A 20,355-nucleotide genomic window follows, 5' to 3' on the forward strand; every position below is an offset into this window, starting at 1 on the left:
TTTTTATTCAAATCATTGGCAATATTTGATACATAAAGCAAGTACAATAACGGACTAAGCACACCCCCCTGAGGCAACCCCCTATAGACCATTCTAAATTTACCGCTAGTATAAGCAGTATATATAGACCTTTCATGAGACACAAACTTAACAAAAGAAACAATTTTAAAGAACAACCAACTGAGCCAAGCTTTGACAATAACATATCGATATTCACATTATCAAAGGTGGAATAATTAAAAACAAAAATTAAAAAAATTCAGTATATTATATAAATATTGTAAAAACGATAAATATTGGTAAATATTATTCACTTAAATATTAAACCATACATTAAACTACAGATTATTAAACAGTTTAATATTTTTACCAATAAAATCCCATGAGGTGAACAGAAATACGAGAAACTTCTAAAATATTTTTCAAGCCTCAAAGTTATCTTTTTGTTGACTTTTTCTTGACGGGATAGTAAAATAACGCGAGTTTCATATGTCTCCTCTCCCATAATTTTAAGTTCGTTGCCAAGGTATAATTTGTTACATTCACATCAGTTGTGCAATTCATAAAATCTTCATCATAAGTCTGTTACATCCCGGTACCAAAAAATTCTTAAAAGATGGATCATGAACAAATTAAATTATATTTTTTAAATAAAGGTCATTGCATACATATGAGTCATTCACGATGTTAATAGTGAAAGATAGATGTAATATAACACCTCTGAATGCGAAAGACTCGCATAAAGCAGACGTGTTATATCTATATATATATAGATTCCAATGTAAAAAGGTAATTTCTGTGACTCTAACAAAAACCAATAGTTATTTTTGTATTTAACATTATAATTTTTCGTGAAAAATGGTTTTTAAGGCTGAAAACGTCAAAATTTCACCTGTCCCCACAGGATGTTTAAACAAAAAAGTTAATATTTTTAGCAATGTGTACTAATAAATACAATTTCTATTGCTATTTTAGTATTGTATATTGTAGTGGAATTGAATAAAAAAAACGTTTGATCAAAAAAATAATTATTTTCTTTTTTTTTTTTGCTATTTATACTTGACTGCACTTTTGTGTGTTATTCTGCGTTTTATTTTTAACATTGAATTATTTAAATAAAAGTCAAATATTAATATAGTTCTACTACAGTAAAAGCAAAAGTTATATTCCTTAAGTTGATCTATGAAGAAAATAATCAATTTTCTAATTGATTTATCCTTTTTTTACACATTTCAAGATTCAAATTTGTACAGGGCATCACAAAATCGTCTCCACCGGCATCCACCGACCCTTCAATATTATTTAAAAAAATAGAATATAATTAAATTATAAAGGTTAAATAAAGTGTAGTTATATTATTTTAGTCTATATATATATATATATATATATATATATATGTGAAACATATGAAATCGAATAAAAATAAATGATAATTTTCTCAAAAAAAAAGAAATTATTAACATCAGTTCCACCGGTTCGACCGACCCCAGCATCTCCACCCGCCACAAAATTTCGCCCGTCACTACTCCAAGTTTAATACACAATGAAACAAACGAAATTAAAAATATTTATTATAAACTATCATAGCTCCGGTAAGTTTACTATAACTTACCAAATAAATTTCTATAAATTACCGTATAAATTTCCATAAATTACCGCATAAATTACCAAAATAAAATTTTTAATTGTCGTTCGTGCTTGGTATATCGATGAAAACGCGGACTTGCAACGCGCTCAACGTCAATTGCCTATCAAGAAACGATCGATGGTTCATTAAATATTTTTGTAAATTACCACGAAATTTTTCATAAATTACCGAAATTAAAATCTTTAATTGCGATTTATGCTTTACATATTTTTATGAATTATAGTCAAAATTTCTATAAATTTCCATAAATTACCGCATAAATTTCCATAAATTACTGAAATAATATTTTTAATTGTCGTTCGCGCTATATATGTTTTTGTAAATTACCGCGGAAATTTCCGTAAATTACCAAAATAATAATTTTTAATTGTGATTTATGCTTTACATATTTTTATGAATTATAGTCAAAATTTCTATAAATTACCATATAAATTTCCATAAATTACCGCATAAATTTCCATAAATTACTGAAATAAAATTTTTAATTGTCGTTCGCGCTATATATGTTCTTGTAAATTACCAAAATAATAATTTTTAATTGTGATTTATGCTTTACATATTTTTATGAATTATAGTCAAAATTTCTATAAATTACCATATAAATTTCCATAAATTACCGCATAAATTTCCATAAATTACTGAAATAATATTTTTAATTGTCGTTCGCGCTATATATGTTTTTGTAAATTACCAAAATAATAATTTTTAATTGTGATTTATGCTTTACATATTTTTATGAATTTTAGACAAAATTTCTATAAATTACCGCATAAATTTCCGAAAATTTCCGAAATAAAAATTTTTAATTGTCGTTCGCGCTATATATATTTTTGTGAATTACCCCAAAAATTCCCATAAACATTTTAAATCAAATTTCTACTATTTTATAGAATTCAACAAGCAAAGAATTTTTTTTTAATTTGTTTAAAAAAATTTTTCCGGCCCACCATGGATATTTATTTCTTGACACTTTATCTTCAAAAATATGCATTGGAGGCATTCTTTGTCAACGCGGACACCCCTCTCGCCCAAATTCTTTTCATTTTAAATTCATGTTTAATGGCTTAAATTTTAGTTAAAGGAATATACTTTTGAAATCTGAGTGGCATATATCCAAAAACAAAATATAGGATCCAATATAAAGGTTATTCTTTAAAACCAATAAAAAGTTACTCTAATTCATTTTGAACAATCCAAAAAGTAATGTTTGAGGCCTTTTTAGCCCTTTGTATTTGGAAATATGCCACTCAGATTTCAAAAGTATATTCCTTTAACTAAACTTTAAGCCATTAAACATGAATTTAAAATGAAAAGAATTTGGGCGAGAGGGGGGTGTCCGCGTTGACAAAGAATGCCTCATTGATATTTATCATATAGATAAAAAAAATATTTTTAAAGTTTCAAACACCAAATCGTGCGCCACGCGGAGAATCACCCATATATATAGAAATGACATATTACCTGATACATGTAAAATATTTTTATTGGTTAAATGGTTAAACACTCGCGCTATCGTTCTCTTTAAATTAATGGGATAGTATTTATGAACATTAGTGTACTTTTTGAAATTATTAAAAATTTTCGAGTATGTTCATGTTTATTTTAAAATCATTGTTATAATATTTATTTTTTTCTACATTTTTATATTTAAATTACTTCTGAGTAATTCCTGAGTTAGTTAGGTACATATGTACTTAGTTTTCCATTGTTTCCTTATATATTCATTATCAGAACATATTTTTAAAGATATGATTGAACAATTAGTAACAAGTACATATTGTGTGTATCTTGTTATAAATTAATTTTCTAAGATTTATCTTGATTCTACAAATTGACTATATTGTAATGTGTAAAATATTTACTATCACTTAGAAAATTTACAAAATATCTTTCATATTTAAAATAATTTTTATATATTCATAACTTCCAATCCCATGGCACACAAAAAACACCGTCGCTCATTACTGAATAATAATGCGTTACCCAAAGCATTACACCTTGTAGACTTGGTGCTAAAATTTCTTTGTGCATTAATAATCGTTCACAGCATTTGATCATTAGATCTGGAGTTATACTATCGTCTTTATTCAAAGCAGCTAAACCTAAATCTTCAATCGCTTTTTTATGCAGTTCTCGTTCAACATGTTTTATACTATAATGAAAATATATTAAATTCATTAATAATACGAAGTACTATTTTAAAGATTACATGCGCATGATAATTTAACGTATATAAAGTAAAAATAAACTTTTGAATTTTTTTTTTTTTGAAAATTTACTAAATTATAAATATAAATGAGATTTATACATATATACACGCTCATTAATTATTATTTATGGAGAAAATTTGAAAGAAATTTTTTTGAAAAAAAATATGCTGATTTTCGATACTTTTAATAACAAATGTTATTTTGTCCATTTATTAGTATTTAATATTAGCATTATATATATTTAACTTTGTTTGCAAAGTGAATAAATAAATTCAATATTGAAACTTACTTATTATAATGATGCAGTCGTTTTGTAGCTTCATCTAAATTTTCAGTAATAAAGCTCACTAGCAAAAAACTAGGACAAGACGAGGGAACAATAAATTGACCCGTTGGAGAAAGCATTAGAGGTCCTGCTTCACTAAAAATAATATGGAAAATCATTCTTTAATTTTTCATAATTTTTTTACCTCCAATATAAATGGTGCTCACTGTATTTTTAGAAATCTTTTTTTTTTTTTTTTTTTTAATAATAATTACGCATATAAGAACTTTAATAATTCATTAAGAGATTCTTAATTACATATTTCACATATCAAATCTTCCACCAAATTTCATATGAAACTTTATTTAGATTTATCACATAAAAATTCCTATATGTAAAGTCTCATGTGAAATTCTTCTTGTTCTTCTCTTTACGGATTACTTACTTGAAAGGAAATCTTTTTTAATTTTTTGGGTATAAATTTCCTATGTAAAATTTCATATATAAAATATTCTTTAGGTTCTTGCAAAAAAATTTTCTATATGAAATCTTCAATACGAAATTTTTTTTGTATTCCCAAATTAAAGTTTTCTGTACAAAATCCTAATTAAATCCCCATATGTGAAATCTTAATATTATATTCTTCACGAAAATTCTCCTTTATGAAATGACTTGTCAAATACTATTTAAATTTTTTTATTTGTTTATAATTTCATCCATATAATCAGTTACCGAATTCCATATTGAACTATCCATCTATTTTAGATATAAGATTTTTTGTAGAATAGAATATAAGTAGCTAGTTTAATGTGAAATTTGGTAAAATGAATAGAAACCTTATTTTGTTGTGAAATAATATAAAATTTCATTCTAGAACTTTGTTTATAGATTTGTCTTTTTCGATTTTATTAGTAAATCTATTAAAAAATGTAACAATTATTTCATAGTTTATTTTTGTCATTTAATGCAAGTAATAATGAGTCGTTTGTGAACTTTGTCAATATTTTTTGAAAAGTCGAAATTTTTTAAATAACATTTACGTTTTTTCTATTCAAAACAGTAAGAAAAAAAATACAAGTTGCACAATTTCGCCTAAATTTTGAAGATTTAAACAAGTTATTGTTATAAACATTTTCATGTGTGATTTTACAAATTTTTTTTTTTTTTTTTATTAATTTACAAAAAAATAAATTTGTCTGGCGCTTGGTATTATTGAATTAACACCGCTTTCAATTAATATATTTATTTTTTAAAATTATGTAATTTGTTAAAAATACATAAACAATTAATTTAAACAAATAAAAATTAATCTAACTTCTCATTCGATTTTTCAAAACTTTTTTTTTGCATATTACTCTAAACTATCTAAAATCATTCTCAAAGAGAAAAATTTGGTAACTTACTTAACAAAAGCAGTTTCAATTTAAAATAATAATACATTAAAAAATTTGTAAAATGGCACAGAAAATTTTTTTATAACAATAACTTGTATTATAGATATTAGAGTGTAAATCGTTAGATTATAGAAAATAAGATGCCGATATCCAAAAATGAATTTGTGAATAACGTGACCAACATTATTGAAGACTGTCAAATTGGCACGTTTCACAAATCTTTAACAAATTGTACATAATTCTTAAAATTTTTAAAAACTGTTAAAATTAAATTTTTTTATTTACTTTTTTTGAATAGAAAACCGTGAATTTCATGACAAAAATTTGACTACTCAAATAATATTGGCACACTTTACAAATTTTGAATCTAATTTGTTTTTTAAAAAAATTGATAAAAGGGTCAATCTATTATATTTCGATGGCGGCCTATTATTGAAAAATTCTAATATTTTTATTATTTTTGTAGAAATAATCTTGAACGTTCAAATAGTATATATTTGACAATGATTTTTTATAATTTCATGAGTTTACTTCATAAATTTAATTTTCATGTCGAGACGATGCACCATAAAAATGTCATTTTGATAAATGGAAAAAATTTAACAAAAAATTTTGTTTAAAATTAAGTATTAATTCATTTTCTAGAAAAAAAGGAGTGCAAATTTGACACAACAACTTTAAAATTAACTTATATAATTATAATAAAATAATTACAACTTGTGAAAATAAATTTGAACTTTAAATATAGTGATGAACAATTATCAGAAAAGAATTAATTTATTTTTTAAAAATATTTATGTGTTTTTTTTATTAAATTTTTTCCATTTGTCAAAATGAAATTTTTATGGTGCATCTCGACTTGAAAATTAAATTTACCAAGTAAACTCGTAAAATTATAGAAAATTGCAAATATATATTATAGAAATATTTAAAATTATTTTTAGTGCTACAAAAATATTATAATTTTTTAAAAAATAGTCCGCAACGGCTTTAATCGAAATCTAATAGATTGAGCCATATAAAGAAATAAAAATTTGTAGAATTGATAGTTGCTATTATTATTATTATTAACTTACGTCTCAACAACGATTTCGTAGGCTGATAAATTTGAAGGCCATGCACTCGGGTAGCTTCTTCTCCCTCTATAATCCGAGAGCGTTGTTGTCAGTTGTCGCAACTGCTGTTCATACTGGCCGACCATTACTTTCGGCATGAACTTCCTGCACATATAGAGTATCCTGAACCTCACGGTCAGTCTAAAAAATTATTTATCTTACGCACCGTCGACCAACTTTTATGTCCAGTAACACCCTCGAAACTGCTTTCTCAAAGGCCGGCAATCGCAAAAGGACAGCGTCATGTTTACGAACATTTTTAATAAGCTGAAAAGAAAAAAAATCTAATTAATATACATATTTCGTTATATATATTAATATAGTAATTATTTTTTGAAAGAGAAAATTTTTTAAATTGTCTATTGTCTTACATCCAACCAATTGTGACGAACTTCCCCTGAATTGAGCATAACATTTCCTTCAACACTAATTCCAGTATCATTAGCAAAAACAATTTTACGATCTTTGAGAATTTTCATTGATTCTGGATGATGTTTTGCAAGCGCTTGAAATGCCAAAAGACATCCACGATAATGAGTTATATTCCATCCACAATCCCACGTAATACTTTCAAGTTCAAGATCCTCACATAATTTAGATTCTAATTTTTTCACTTCTTCACGAATTGGTCTACATGCTTCAAATTTCACATGAGCAATATTCACGTGTTTATCTAAATACGCTCTGTCAAAAGGAAAATAAAAATAATAATTAATAAATTAACATTCTATAACGCATTCTTGACTTTGACAATTTTAATGTGGCTAAAATTTTATTATCTTTTTGGTACTCTATACGAAAAAAGTTAGTTAAAAAGGAAATAATTTTTTTTTTTTTAATTAATCTAATTTCTCAGGATTATAAAGTTCTAAATAAAATTATTAGTTGAAAATTTTTTTTTTTTATTAATTTTTCTTTTTTCAAACTGTTTTTACGAGATATGAATTTTTCAAAATTTTAGAGTTTTTATAAAAATTGTTGTTTAATTTTTATTTTATTTGTTTGTATTCTTCTTTTTCATTTTTAAATTTTACAAAAACAATACATCTTTTTACACAAAATTTTAAGTCTGATCTCGACGTGGGGAAAGAATTTTTTTAATTTTTTAGAAATTTTTGAAAATTACAATTTTTTTTTTATAAATACCTCTAATTTTTTTGATACTACGTATATTTGTTTATTTTAATGTGCTTACCACAAAAATCATAATGAAAATATCTGCAAATCTCATTTTTATTATAAAATCCTTAAAAAACATCCAATACAGTGGAACCTCGATTATCCGAACTAATCTAGGCAAGGCCGGGTTCGGATAATCGAAAATTCGGATAATAGAGATTTTAATTTTTTTTAATAATTAAAGTAAAAAAATGTACAGTTGAACTATATATTTAACTTAATACATATGTTTTTAAATATACATAAGTATATACATATATGTAAATATATATATTAATTAATAATATATTAAAAACTCAGAAAATTCGGAAATTTTTAAGATTTTTTTTGGCATAAATTTAGTTATTTTGCTTTGAATGATAAAATAAATAGAGAAAATAAAATTTAAAATTCGGGAGGCCAAAAAATAGTTCGGATAATAGAAGTTCGGATAAAATGTTTTTCGGTTCGGATAATAGAGGGTTCGGATAATAGAGGTTCGGATAATCGAGGTTCCACTGTATATATATTTTTTTATGGTTTTGTTTGGGTAAAATATGAATTATTTTTTTATAAATATTATAGAATATAAAATATATTTAAATGCGATCTTTCACTTTCTTAATAAATGAAACGTGAAATCATTGGCCCATGAATTAAAAAAAAAAGTTTTTAATTCTATTTTTCTCCAAATATTTATTTTTATGAAAAAATATAAAAATATACTCGCCAGAAAAAATGTGCCTCAAGTTGTGAACGTTAAATTGAACGAAATCATTTTTTTGGGTTTCTTTAAATTTTTTTATAAATTATTACGACAAAATTACATTAAAGATTTAATAAATTTTTAATGTATTTTTTAATATAAAAATGCAATATTTTATAATTAATAATAATTGAAGTTAAAAAAATAGTAAATAAAATTATTGTTCATTTGAACATACAAAATTTCTTACAAAAAATTGAAAAATCGTTTCATCACCATGGGACCAGTCTTAAAATTTTTGTAAAAGAAAACACATAGTTTGTTTTGAAAATTTTTCAAAAATAAATCGAAGGAAACCAAAATTTTAAGAGCAGAAGAAATAATTTTTAAAGAAAAATGATAATTTTAAGGAAAAAATGTATTTTTTTTCGCAAAAAACGAAAAAAGTTTATATCAAGTGATACAAATTTATACATTTTGACGTATTTTTACGTGTATATAACACAAAAAATATAGCGAGTTGAATTTTCAGGTGCTGTCAAGAAAAAATTGATAATTTTAGAAAAAAATCATGAATTTTCTCCCAATAATGAAAAAATTTTTATCTAAAGGGCTTGAAATTTATTATTTTCACGTATTTTTATGTGTAGATTATAGAAATAATTTAATAAACATGATAAGAAGTGGAAAAAGTGGACTTTTTCCTTGAGTTTATTTCTTCAGTCGTTATAACTCTAAAATAAAAAAAATCAGACAATTGCGAGTTAAACTCGCACTAAAATCGAGGGTTCCGTACTCGAAGCAAACTTATTTGGTATAAAAACAAATGTTTAAAAAATATGTGTTGTATGTCAAATAAAATAAGTGATACAAAAAGGAACAATTTTGTAAAATTCAAAGAAAATTTTTCCTATTCGTATCACTTATATTATTTGTCATACAACACATATTTTTTAAACATTTGTTTTTATACCAAATAAGTTTGCTTCGAGTACGGAACCCTCGATTTTTTGTTTTTTTTATTTCAGGTTTTGGAGGGTTGAAAATTATCAAATTTCATTGAAGGGAATTAGAATCCTTAACTTTTATTTTTTTTCGTTGAATCAACGTTGGTAACTTCAGTTTACCAAGTTTCAGTTTTTATATTTGAAAAAAAAAAAATGTTTATCATCCACGTGTATCAAAAAGTCTTACTTGAATGTATCGGGCTCAGCGTTTATTTTTCTCTTCATAATAATTGAAGTGAAAATTGGATCATCTTCTAAATCGGAAAAATTCGTTTCTCCAGCGCGTCCTCGAAATTGCCAGAAACCTGACATTGATGATTTTGAAATTGGTTTTTCCTCCTCTAATTTGTCTACAAATGTTGTTGGTAAATTGCATGTTTTTAAAATAGAAATAATTGTTTTTCTCAAATCTTTCTCATTTAATTTTATATTAACAAGAGTAAAATTTCCCGCTTTTGATTCTTTATCGTCTCTTGAACGAAGATAAAATGGTAAAATTGTTGGCCTTATTGCTTTTTGCTGCTGTAGGGATTCTAAAATTGAACTCAATTGCTTCAATGAGTTTTCATTGACAGTCTGAAATTATTATAAAACTCTTGAATATATAATTTATGATATAATTGCAATGAATTTTTTTTTTTTTTTTCATCTCTATTATAATATTTTTAATCGGTTTTATTGTTTAATATAAAATATTAGTTGAATACATATATTTTTTTATGTATAAGATAATTTTTTTCTTTTAAACTATACATAAAATTAATAATAAAAAAAAGAGTACAAAAATTAATTTTTTTTGACGTTAATAGAATATTTTTAAAATAAAAAAAAATTATCAAAATAACTTACAACCTTGATAAAGTTCAAGTTCAAGAGTCGTGTGAATAAAGCGTATTAATTTCTATAAATAAATCGCAAGTTTTTTTTTTTTTTTTCATAAATGACGTAGATGTAATTCAAATCTGTAAACTTTTAAAAACTACCAAATTTATTTTTATGTAAATGAGAGATGAAGAAAAAAAAAATTTAATAAAGACCTACCCTTTGTGTTGGAAACTGTCCAAAAAGATCTGGATGTACCGTAAAATAAAATGGTCTTAATGCAGTGGAAACTTCACCTGTGCTAAGAGCCCTAACAATTTTATTCCTACACAAGCTGTTTATAAAAAAAAAAGAAGAAGACAAACAATTAAAAACAAATAATTCCTATAAATAGTAACAAAGAAAATTAGAATTTTAAAAATTAATATTGTTATCACAAACTCACCAGGTTTTCAGAGTACAATACATATTTTAATTTTTATATGAAAATTATCACAAAGATTTTATAATTATTACAGTAAACTTTACAACCATCGGCATTTTTTTTTTTTTTTATCAACTGCAACTGACACAGAAGAAATGAAAAATAAGTTTCAAGTATATAGATACTGATATGTCAAACGAATAAACAACATTATGAGCTGAAGGAAAAAAAAGAAAATATAAAAATACTAAATGTCACATTTTCGAATGGTGGGGGAGGGGGGTCGATAAACGGAATCGCTGTATTGACAAAGAAATGTTGGTACTTCCAGGATTGGGAATTAATAATTTTTAACATATTTATAATCTATTGAAAATTTTTTTTGCAATATTCTTCTATGTATTCACTTATATTATTACTTACATTATTTGAAGGTGTATTATATTAATAATAATTAACTAAATATTCAAATTAGTTATTATCGACTGATCCTGGAGTAATGTGCACAGACGATAAAAACAATTTCTGCAATAACATCAGAACATTCTTGAATGGAATGAAATGCACACAGCTGTCTTTGACGTTTAATAATGTAAGGATAACAAGAAAAAGTGGAGGGGAAAAAGAACGCTTGAAATTCACTTGGGATTATTGTTCAGTATTGTTAAAAAGTCTGATTGCTTTCTATATAGCTTTAACTTATTTTATCAGACGTTCATTTTCCATGCATAAGTGCATTGTTCATTTACTGACAATCAATGTCACACGTGCAGTATGTTTGCACTTTGTGTCAGATTTCGACCCTGGATATACAACAACAATCACTAGAACAATTCATTTTTAATAATATTAATAATAATAATAATAATTCTTAATCGTCTTTTATTTAAATGTTTTATTGCACAAAGTGTTCGTCCCTTAGTTATTCAAAAGCCAATAATTTTTTTCATTGTGCTGTGATTTCCGAAAAATTTGGTGAGTATTTTTTTCTCTATTTCTAATTATATATTCATGCAGGTAAAATAATTTTCTTTAAATATTATCTTGTAATTATTTATTTCAATTAGTTATTACATTTTTGAAGTAATATAAAAATACTTGTTTTTTTTATTGTGTCTTAAAAATTATATATTTGTTTAGCAATATTTTTTTAATGTAATAACAGTTAATTTTTATTTTTTGAACTTTGAATCATTAAAAGTTGCATTTGGATAAAAAATTTAAAAAAATATTTACTGTGAAAAACGATAATCAAATTGTAATTTTTATGAAAATACAATTTTTAATGGCTTAAAATGATAAAATGGAGTTGAATTAACTTTTATTTCGATTGTTTATCTGATTCTTCTTTAAATAAAAAATTTAAAGTATATTTAAAATTTTACCATTATTGAATATAAAAATTTGAATTTTTTCGAACTGATACAAGAAATACAATGAAAAAAGAATTTAATTCGTTCAAATACTCGATTAATTGACTATTATCAAATAAATATTTATTTGTATCAAATAATTATTATTTGAGTCAATTAAATTATATTTGTTTCAAATACAGAAATTATTGGTTCAAATACAATTTATTTAATTCAAATAAAAATTATTTGTTTCAAATAAATATTTATTTGATAATACTCAAGTAATCGTGTATTTGAATCAAATAAATTTTTTTTTCAGTGTAGTATACACAATAGATCACTTCTATATTAATTATCAAAAAAATATTTCAATAATAATTTTTTAACTTATAAGTATTTTGTAAAAAACTTATTTTGCAGCAAATAAACTTAAAAAATGTATATCTCTACCAAATTGCAGTTCTCGGATCAGGCACAAAAAAACAAAATTTAATTGATTAATAAATATTTTACTTTAAATAACTAATGTTTATTAGATATTAAATTCATTTTATTAATTCTGTAATGAGAATAATTCTATAATGAATATTATAAAGAAAATTTAATTCAAATATTTCAGGATCGAACTAATTGTAAGACAAATTTTCAAAATTTTTTTTAAGCAGGACAAATTTCTAAAAAAAATTCTTAAAATTCCATTTTTATAATTTTTTTTATATCTGATTTATGCAATTTATTTGAATTAAAAATTTTGTCATAGTTTTTTAGTTTTGATGGTCAAAAAAATTTCAGGCAATATTTAATCAAGTTCTACAGATTTTTAAATAAAAATTTTTTTTAAATAATAATTTTTGAAGAGTTACGAATGAAATTTTTTAGAAATATTCGAATTTCAAAAGATTTTGTTAATTTTCAGACAATAATTAAATTTTACAGAACTAAAAATAATTTATCAAATAATTTTAGATAAAATTTTTTAAAAGTAATTGAATTTTCAAAGATTCATAATTTAAATTTTTGAAATATTAATTAAATTTCAAGTGATTTTTAATTAAATTTTTTTTGATGATTTCATGAAAAAATTTATTAGAAATTGCAGACAAAAATAGAATAATTTGAAAAATTTTTAAGTTAAAAAATGGTTTCAGATAGTTGAATTTTTGAAGAATATTATAAAAATCATTAAAAATAATTGAATTTAAGTTGAGATTATTAAATTTCAAAAATTTTTAGGAATAATTAAATTTTAAGAGCTTTTAAATTGAAATTTTTGAAAATAATTGAATTTCAAAATATTGTGTTAAATTTCAGACAATAATTATAATAAGAGAAATTTTTAGTGATTTCTATTGATGAAGAATTTATTTGAAATGAAATAAAAAATTGAATTCCAAAAGTTTTTAATATTGAAAAAATGATTTCAGATAATTGAATTTTCGAAGAATATTATAAAAATCATTAAAAATAATTGAAATTTTTGCATATAATTAAATTTCAAGTGATTTTTAATTAAAATTTTTTGGTAATTTTATTTGCTTATTTTTTTAAAATTATAAACAACTATAAAAATTTCATAAAAATTTTAATTCAAAAATAGTTTAAAATTATTGAGTTTGTGATGACTTTTATTAAAATTATTAAAAATAATTAATTTAGTGAAGAAGTTAAATTAAAACTTTGTTAAATAATTCAAATAAAGAAGATCGGAAGAAGATCTGCATTGCATACTAAAAAAAACGTATTTTGTTGGAAATTTTTTTTAAAAAATGCAAAAAAGTCGAAAAAGTCGCATTTTATGAAAATAACTCGAAAAAAGTCGTAAAAAGTCGAAAAAATCGTATAATCCGAGGCCTGAAATTGCTACTTTGCTACATCAAAAATAATTTTTTTGACGTAGTAGATATATGTAAATCTTATTTATATTTAAAATTTGGTAGAGTTTTTCAAAGTAATTTTTCAGAAAATTAAAATAATTCATTTTTAGTACACTCTCCTTTATATAAATTATTAGAATATTTATAGAATTAAAAATCTCCTTCATTATAGTTTCACTCAAAATTTCACATATTTTATATATTACAGTGTAAAAATTGCTGAATTATGGCATATTCAATAAATAAACAACCCTTATTAAAAGGAATTAGCGATAGTGAATTTGAAGATGATATAGAGACTGAAATTGAAGATCCAAATATTTCTACACAAGATGAAGAACCATTTATTAAGCCACATGAACCAGCAGATACGTAAGTTCAATTATTATTATTTAACAGAAATAAGAAATAATAAAATTTTTCCTTTTTTATAATAATTTACAAATCTTGTAATAATATAATAATTATAATTAAAATTTATTTCATAATTTAGCGCAATTTTCTCTAATTAATTTTTAAAACTTACACGAATTTTTTTTAATCGAACAGAAAATAGATTTTATATTTTTTTTTTAATAATAAAAAATCATTTTATTTTCAAAAAAAAAATTATTAATAATTTCTTACAATGCTTATGGAAAAATTAATGCTTAAAATAAATAAATCGAATGAAAATAAAACGCTTAAAAAAAAAAAATAAAATGATTTGTCACCCTTTAAAAAAGATACAGGTAAAAACTTACCCTAGATGTAAACGAGCTTTTCTCTCTCGTAATCCGTCAGCGCACGCAGACTTTTGCAACCCCCATTAGACTTTTAGTTCTAGGTTTACTTTCTTGTGATATAAAGGGTTCACTGTGAAAGTTCATTTGAAAAAGAAAATAAATTATCATGGATAAAGCATCAACATTGGCAGAGAAGTACAAAAAAAAAAAAAAAATTACATTTTGCATTCTGAAAAAAAAAACAAAATTCTCACAATTATTTCATTTATTTTAACAGTATAAAAGAACTTTTACTAAATTTGATAAAGAAGTAAAAAAGAAATAGTTTTTTTGGTTAAAATTTTTATTTATATTTTATTAATTATATTATTTATTCTCATTAAAAAAATAAAATACAATAAAAAAATAATAAATGACATAATAATTATTGTTTGATTTTTATTGAATTGTTTCTACCGCTTTTAAGAAGCCTTATAAAAAAAAATATATCGACAAGTTTATGTTTCCGTTATACAAATAAATAAACGTATTTTCTTTATTTTCAAAAATTTTTTATTAAAAAAATAAAAAATCATTCGTAAATTTTTTTTTTAAATAAATATTATAAATGATATATTAAATTAGAATTATTTTTTTCCATTACCTATTTACCGTTGGAATTGTAAAATTATTTATCTGAAATAATTTAATAACTTTAATTTTGGAATTTAATATTTCCAATAAATACCTATATGAATTTATATTCTTTCAAGTCAATTCAATTTACAGACTTAATTCTTAGAAACTATCGGAATGATTTTAAATAATGTTATTTTTTAATTAAAATTAATTCGCTGTTTTTTTTCAGATTTCAATTTACGTACGTAGTATTTTATTTACTCGGAATGACAACTTTAATTCCATGGTGCTTTTTTATGACAGCTGATGAGGTAAAAAGCATGTGAACTAAAATACATTTTGATTAAAATTTTTTTTTTTTTAAATCAACAAGAATTTTTTATTTTTATTTAATAAATTATTTAAACAAAAAGTTTTATTAGATTCACTTTAAAACTTTTTATAAAATTTCCTCAGTGTTTCCAGATATGTATTAAAAAAAATAATATCTTCTCATTACAATGAGAATGTAAAAATAATCCGAAAACAAAAAAATTAATTTGTTTATAAAAAATTGTTATTTTTTTTTTTTTAAATTAAAAATTGACAATTTACTGAATTTAAATTATTTAATTTACCTAGACAATTTTTGGAATCTAAATGAAAATATTTATTTACAGTATTGGATGTATAAATTTAGAGAGATTCGAAATGATAGCCATCATAATTATTCAATCGAGGACCAATTAGAAAAGAAAAGTGAATTACAAGCGAGTTTTATCTCTTATCTTTCTGTAACAAGTTCTATTCCCAATACACTTTTTCTAATAATAAATGCATTCATTAGTAACAAGTAAGTGTATAAAGTTATCAAGAATTTTTTCACATTATTATAATACTAAGAATGGTTTGTTATATTAATTAATTCTTTTCTTTTTTCTAGAATATCCCTAGAGTTACGAATGATAGGTACTCAAGGTCTTGTTTTATTAATTTTTCTTGTCACCACTGGATTCGTTAAAGCAGACACCGATCAATGTATGTTAATCTTTCATCTAATTCTAATTATTAACATTAAATCTAACAAATCCAGGGACACATTTGGTGGAACTTATAAAAATGAAACATAAATTTTAAATTAGATTTAGAAATTTTTATTTTATTAAAAAATTTCTCTTCACAAAAGGAGAGAAAAAAGGCAAATTTGTAAATTAAAAGAAATATTTTTCTTATTTTTAGGGCAAAGTACATTTTTAATTATAACTCTCTCGTCGGTGGCATTAATGAATAGTGAGTAATTAAAAAAAATTTATTTTACGAAAATAAAAAAATATACATAATAAAAAAATAAAATAATTTTCAGTGGCAAGTGCAATATTTGGAGGAAGTCTTTTGGGAATAGTTGGACGATTTCCAGCTAGATATATAACAGCAATGTCTGGTGGTCAAGCTCTAGCTGGAATATTTGCTGCACTTACAGAAATTTGTTCTTTATGGTTGGGTGCAAGTCCTGTAGTATCAGCTCTATTATATTTTGTTATTGGAGATGCAATGCTCTTTTTCTCCTTAGTTTCTTACATCTTCTTGCAAAAAGCAGTAAGATTTAAAAATTTTCTTATTTCAATTAATTTTCTATTTATCTCTTATTGTAAAATAATATTCACTCTGCATCTATTCAACCCAAATACCAGGCATATTAGTCATTCTCGCACAAATGTATGATTAATGAAACACACATGGTGTACTAAGTCTATAAGCTTCTTATCGAAATTACCAACTGTTCTGAAAATTTTATTTCATCATCAATATTGTTTCACTTTCCATTGTTTATGATATTACAAATATTATACTGAACTTTAATTTTCATTTAACAGAATTTAAATTTAGCAAAAATTTACCAGAAAAAGAATTTTAATTTAAGAGAATTGTTCTTTAATCGAATTTTTACTTATTCGAATATTAACACTATTTTTTATTAAACTAAATTCACATTTAATAACAAATTTTAATTCACAAAATTTTCCATTAAAGAGAATTTTTATTTCAAAAATTTTTTATTTAACAGAATTTTAGATTATTTTTTAGATTAATTTTCATTTTTCAAATTGGCATATGACAATATATTTTTTTTCCACAAATTTTTACTCTACATATTTTTTAGGTACTCAATTTTTTATTTGGCAGAATTTTTATTTTACAAAATTTTTCTTTACCAATTTTTTATTTTTAAAAATTCTAATTTAACCGAATCTTTATTAATTTGTCCGAAGTTTTATTTACACAAATTATTTTTATTTCATAGAATTCTGAAAACAACGAAACTTCATTTGTCCGAAATTGAAAATGACCGAATAAAAAATTGACAGAAGAATTTTGGCGCAATTTTAAAAATTTACAAATGAAAATTCGTTGAATTCGAATCACTTAAAATTCTATTCAATGAGAATTATACTAAATAAGAATTCGGTTGAATTAGAACTTTTAAAATAAAAAGTTGACTAAAAAAAAATTCTGTTAAGTAAAAATTTGTTTAAAAAGAAATTTTGTTAAATATAAAATGATAATTCGAAAAATAAAAATTTGATTTTTTTACTTATCCGAATTGTCATCATTATATATTTCCATTTAAACGCTTTTTTATTACAAAATTATTATATAACCTAATAAAAAATCATTTAAATAGCTATTATGTTAAATAAAAATTCAAGCAAATGATTCGAATTCAATAATTCGAACAAATAAAAATTCGTCTGAAAAATAATTATATCAAATGAATTTCTATAAAATGAAAATTCTAATAATTTTCAGAACTCATTCATGCGTTCCTCGAATTTTCATTTAAGATAATATATCTATTGAGACAAATTTTTGTAAGATACAATTTCCATTTTACCGAATTTTCATTTATACAAATTTTTATTTGTTTCAATAAATATCCAACAGAAACATTTCAACGCAAATTTAAAAATTAACCAATCTCAAATTATCAAGAAAATTGTAATTGATTTAATTTTAAAATTAGCGCTTAAATATTATAACATCATTTATCAATGTCTCTAAAATATTACCATAGTTAATAAAATTTTTGAATTTTTTTTTCTTTTTTTTTGTACTTATAACTGTAAATATTTAATATAATTTTATTGAAGAAAAATAACTTTTTTTTAGGATTTTTTCAAACATCATACACTAACGAAAACAAGACATTTGGCTGTTGAGGATGAATTTACAGTGAATGGTGATATTTCATTTTCACATGGACACAGAATCTCTTATCTTCGAATTCTTCGGAGAATTTGGAAATATGGTGTTAGTATATTTTTATTGTTTTTAATAACAATGAGCGTGTGTCCTGCAGTGACAGTGTTGGTAGAAAGTCAAAATCGGGGCCATGGACACGCTTGGAATGGTATAATTTTCTTTTGTTTTTATAAATTTAAAAATTATTGTCATTAACGCGAAACATTAAATATTAATATATTTTTTTTAGATACTTATTTTGTACCCGTTGTTACTTATTTATTGTTCAGTTGTGGCGATTATGCAGGTAGATTATTATCTGGAATTATTTTACGGGTAAGTTTTTTAAAGAAACGGAAACAAATTCTTTTTTCTTATTGATTAAGTAGATTATTATTTCTAAATAGAAATATTTAATGTTTAATTTGTTTATTTAATAATTTTTTAGCCTAAAGGAAAACCTTGTCTCGTCATATTTTTGTGTGTCTTAAGAGCAGCTTTTATACCAGCATTTTTATACTGTAACGTACAACCACGACATAATTTGCCCGTTTACATTGAAAATGATCTCATTTATATTTTAATGACAATTATTTTTGCTACCAGCAATGGTTACTTATGTAATACTATTTTCATCTTGGTTCCCACGTAAGTTTTTTTTTTTTTTCATATTTTAAATAATATAAAATTAAGAACAACAACAAAAAATAACCCTAATCGAAATATTTAATTGACTATATTATCATGTAAATTTTTTTTCCAAAATATTTTATCTCTACAATAATTATGTGTAATAATTATTTTTTTTACAATTTATTTTAGGGCAGTTGAACCTCAAGAGAAAGAAATTGCTTCTGCAATGATTGGAGGTTTCTTAGGTTTAGGAATAACAATTGGCTCGGCTATGAGTCTTGCTTTAGTAAAAGTAATTTAAAAAAAAAATTTACCCTTATTAAAATTAGCATTCACTACCATTTGCATTTGCTATTTCAAAAAAAAAACAAAAACAAAAAAACAAGTCCCAGTTGCCTTAATGTAATATCTTTATAATTGATATTTTTTTATAAAGCCTTTTTCTAATTGATTTTATACAATAGAAATTTATGTATAACATATTCTTAGTGAAGATATTTATTCGACAGGTATATTATTATTATTATTATTATAACAATGGACAAAAATGAAGTATTTGAAAATAATTTTTTAATCAACTATTATGAAAATTATTTTTTAATTTTCAGTTTTATTTTTCTGTGATTGGAAATTTTTTTTTTTTTTTTGAAACACTCAAAAAGAGAATTTTTTTTTTTAAAATGGAAAGAGAAATTAGGAATTTAATTATTATGATCTAATTTTTAAAAATTTAAGATTCAATTATTTCGTTAAGTTGATTAAGAAGCCTGCGCACATTCCGCATAATGTTAATTCACTTTTAAAGAGAAAATTTTTCAATTTAAAAATGAGAAAAACCGGAAAACAATGTAATATGGAGTCTTCAAAAAATTAAAAATAATGTTAAATTATGAGAGACTATTTTTAAGTTAGAATATACAATATAAATAAATGAACGTTATTATAGTTTTAATACTGAAAAAAATGTTATTTTTAAACGTTTTTTGTATAATTTTTAATTCTTCTCAATTTTTCTTTTATCATATACCTACGTCTGAAATAATATAGAATTTTAATTTATTAGAAAACAGATAATATTCGTCAAATCTAGTCATTGTGATATAAAAAACTTTATGAAATTATAAATAAATTAAATATTATAAGAAATTAATGTAAATTAGAAAGAAAGAAAGGTCATATTCG

General features: G+C 22.9%; 2 protein-coding genes across 3 annotated transcripts; one reads left to right on the forward strand and one right to left on the reverse strand.

Moving 5' to 3' along the window:
- Positions 1-3,226: 3,226 nt before the first annotated feature.
- LOC127286335 (T-cell activation inhibitor, mitochondrial) lies at positions 3,227-11,012 on the reverse strand. 2 transcript variants are annotated; one of them, XM_051312728.1, is made up of 8 exons: positions 10,771-11,012; positions 10,545-10,659; positions 9,691-10,079; positions 7,004-7,316; positions 6,799-6,899; positions 6,594-6,755; positions 4,148-4,279; positions 3,227-3,800 (listed from the first exon to the last, which is right to left on the reverse strand). In XM_051312728.1, the coding sequence occupies exons 1-8, from the start codon at positions 10,791-10,793 to the stop codon at positions 3,566-3,568; spliced, it is 1,470 nt and encodes a 489-aa protein (XP_051168685.1). In that variant the 5' UTR covers positions 10,794-11,012; the 3' UTR covers positions 3,227-3,565. The 2 variants fall into 2 exon arrangements, with proteins under 2 accessions (XP_051168685.1, XP_051168686.1); XM_051312729.1 differs by having other exon boundaries at positions 6,594-6,737; positions 10,771-11,011.
- Positions 11,013-11,289: 277 nt separating this feature from the next.
- Positions 11,290-20,345, forward strand: LOC127286336 (equilibrative nucleoside transporter 1). The gene is made up of 11 exons (XM_051312730.1): positions 11,290-11,724; positions 14,187-14,350; positions 15,551-15,632; positions 15,981-16,153; positions 16,244-16,338; positions 16,540-16,590; positions 16,664-16,896; positions 18,469-18,709; positions 18,791-18,876; positions 18,989-19,188; positions 19,363-20,345. The coding sequence occupies exons 2-11, from the start codon at positions 14,205-14,207 to the stop codon at positions 19,472-19,474; spliced, it is 1,419 nt and encodes a 472-aa protein (XP_051168687.1). The 5' UTR covers positions 11,290-11,724; positions 14,187-14,204; the 3' UTR covers positions 19,475-20,345.
- The last annotated feature ends 10 nt before the right edge of the window (positions 20,346-20,355 follow it).

Source organism: Leptopilina boulardi, unplaced genomic scaffold (assembly GCF_019393585.1).
Source record: "Leptopilina boulardi isolate dan_hultmark-lab unplaced genomic scaffold, ZJU_Lbou_2.1 LbouV2_352, whole genome shotgun sequence".
Classification (NCBI taxonomy): domain Eukaryota; kingdom Metazoa; phylum Arthropoda; class Insecta; order Hymenoptera; family Figitidae; genus Leptopilina; species Leptopilina boulardi.

Coding starts and splice junctions, on each gene's coding strand:
- LOC127286336 (XM_051312730.1), top strand. CDS start 14,205: ATGGCATATTCAATAAATAAACAACCCTTATTAAAAGGAATTAGCGAT. Junction 16,154..16,243: donor AATGCATTCATTAGTAACAA/GTAAGTGTATAA, acceptor TCTTTTTTCTAG/AATATCCCTAGAGTTACGAA. Junction 16,897..18,468: donor ACATCTTCTTGCAAAAAGCA/GTAAGATTTAAA, acceptor ACTTTTTTTTAG/GATTTTTTCAAACATCATAC.
- LOC127286335 (XM_051312728.1), bottom strand. CDS start 10,793: ATGTATTGTACTCTGAAAACCTG. Junction 10,660..10,770: donor TATTGTACTCTGAAAACCTG/GTGAGTTTGTGA, acceptor TTTTATAAACAG/CTTGTGTAGGAATAAAATTG. Junction 4,280..6,593: donor TACGAAATCGTTGTTGAGAC/GTAAGTTAATAA, acceptor TATTATTTTTAG/TGAAGCAGGACCTCTAATGC.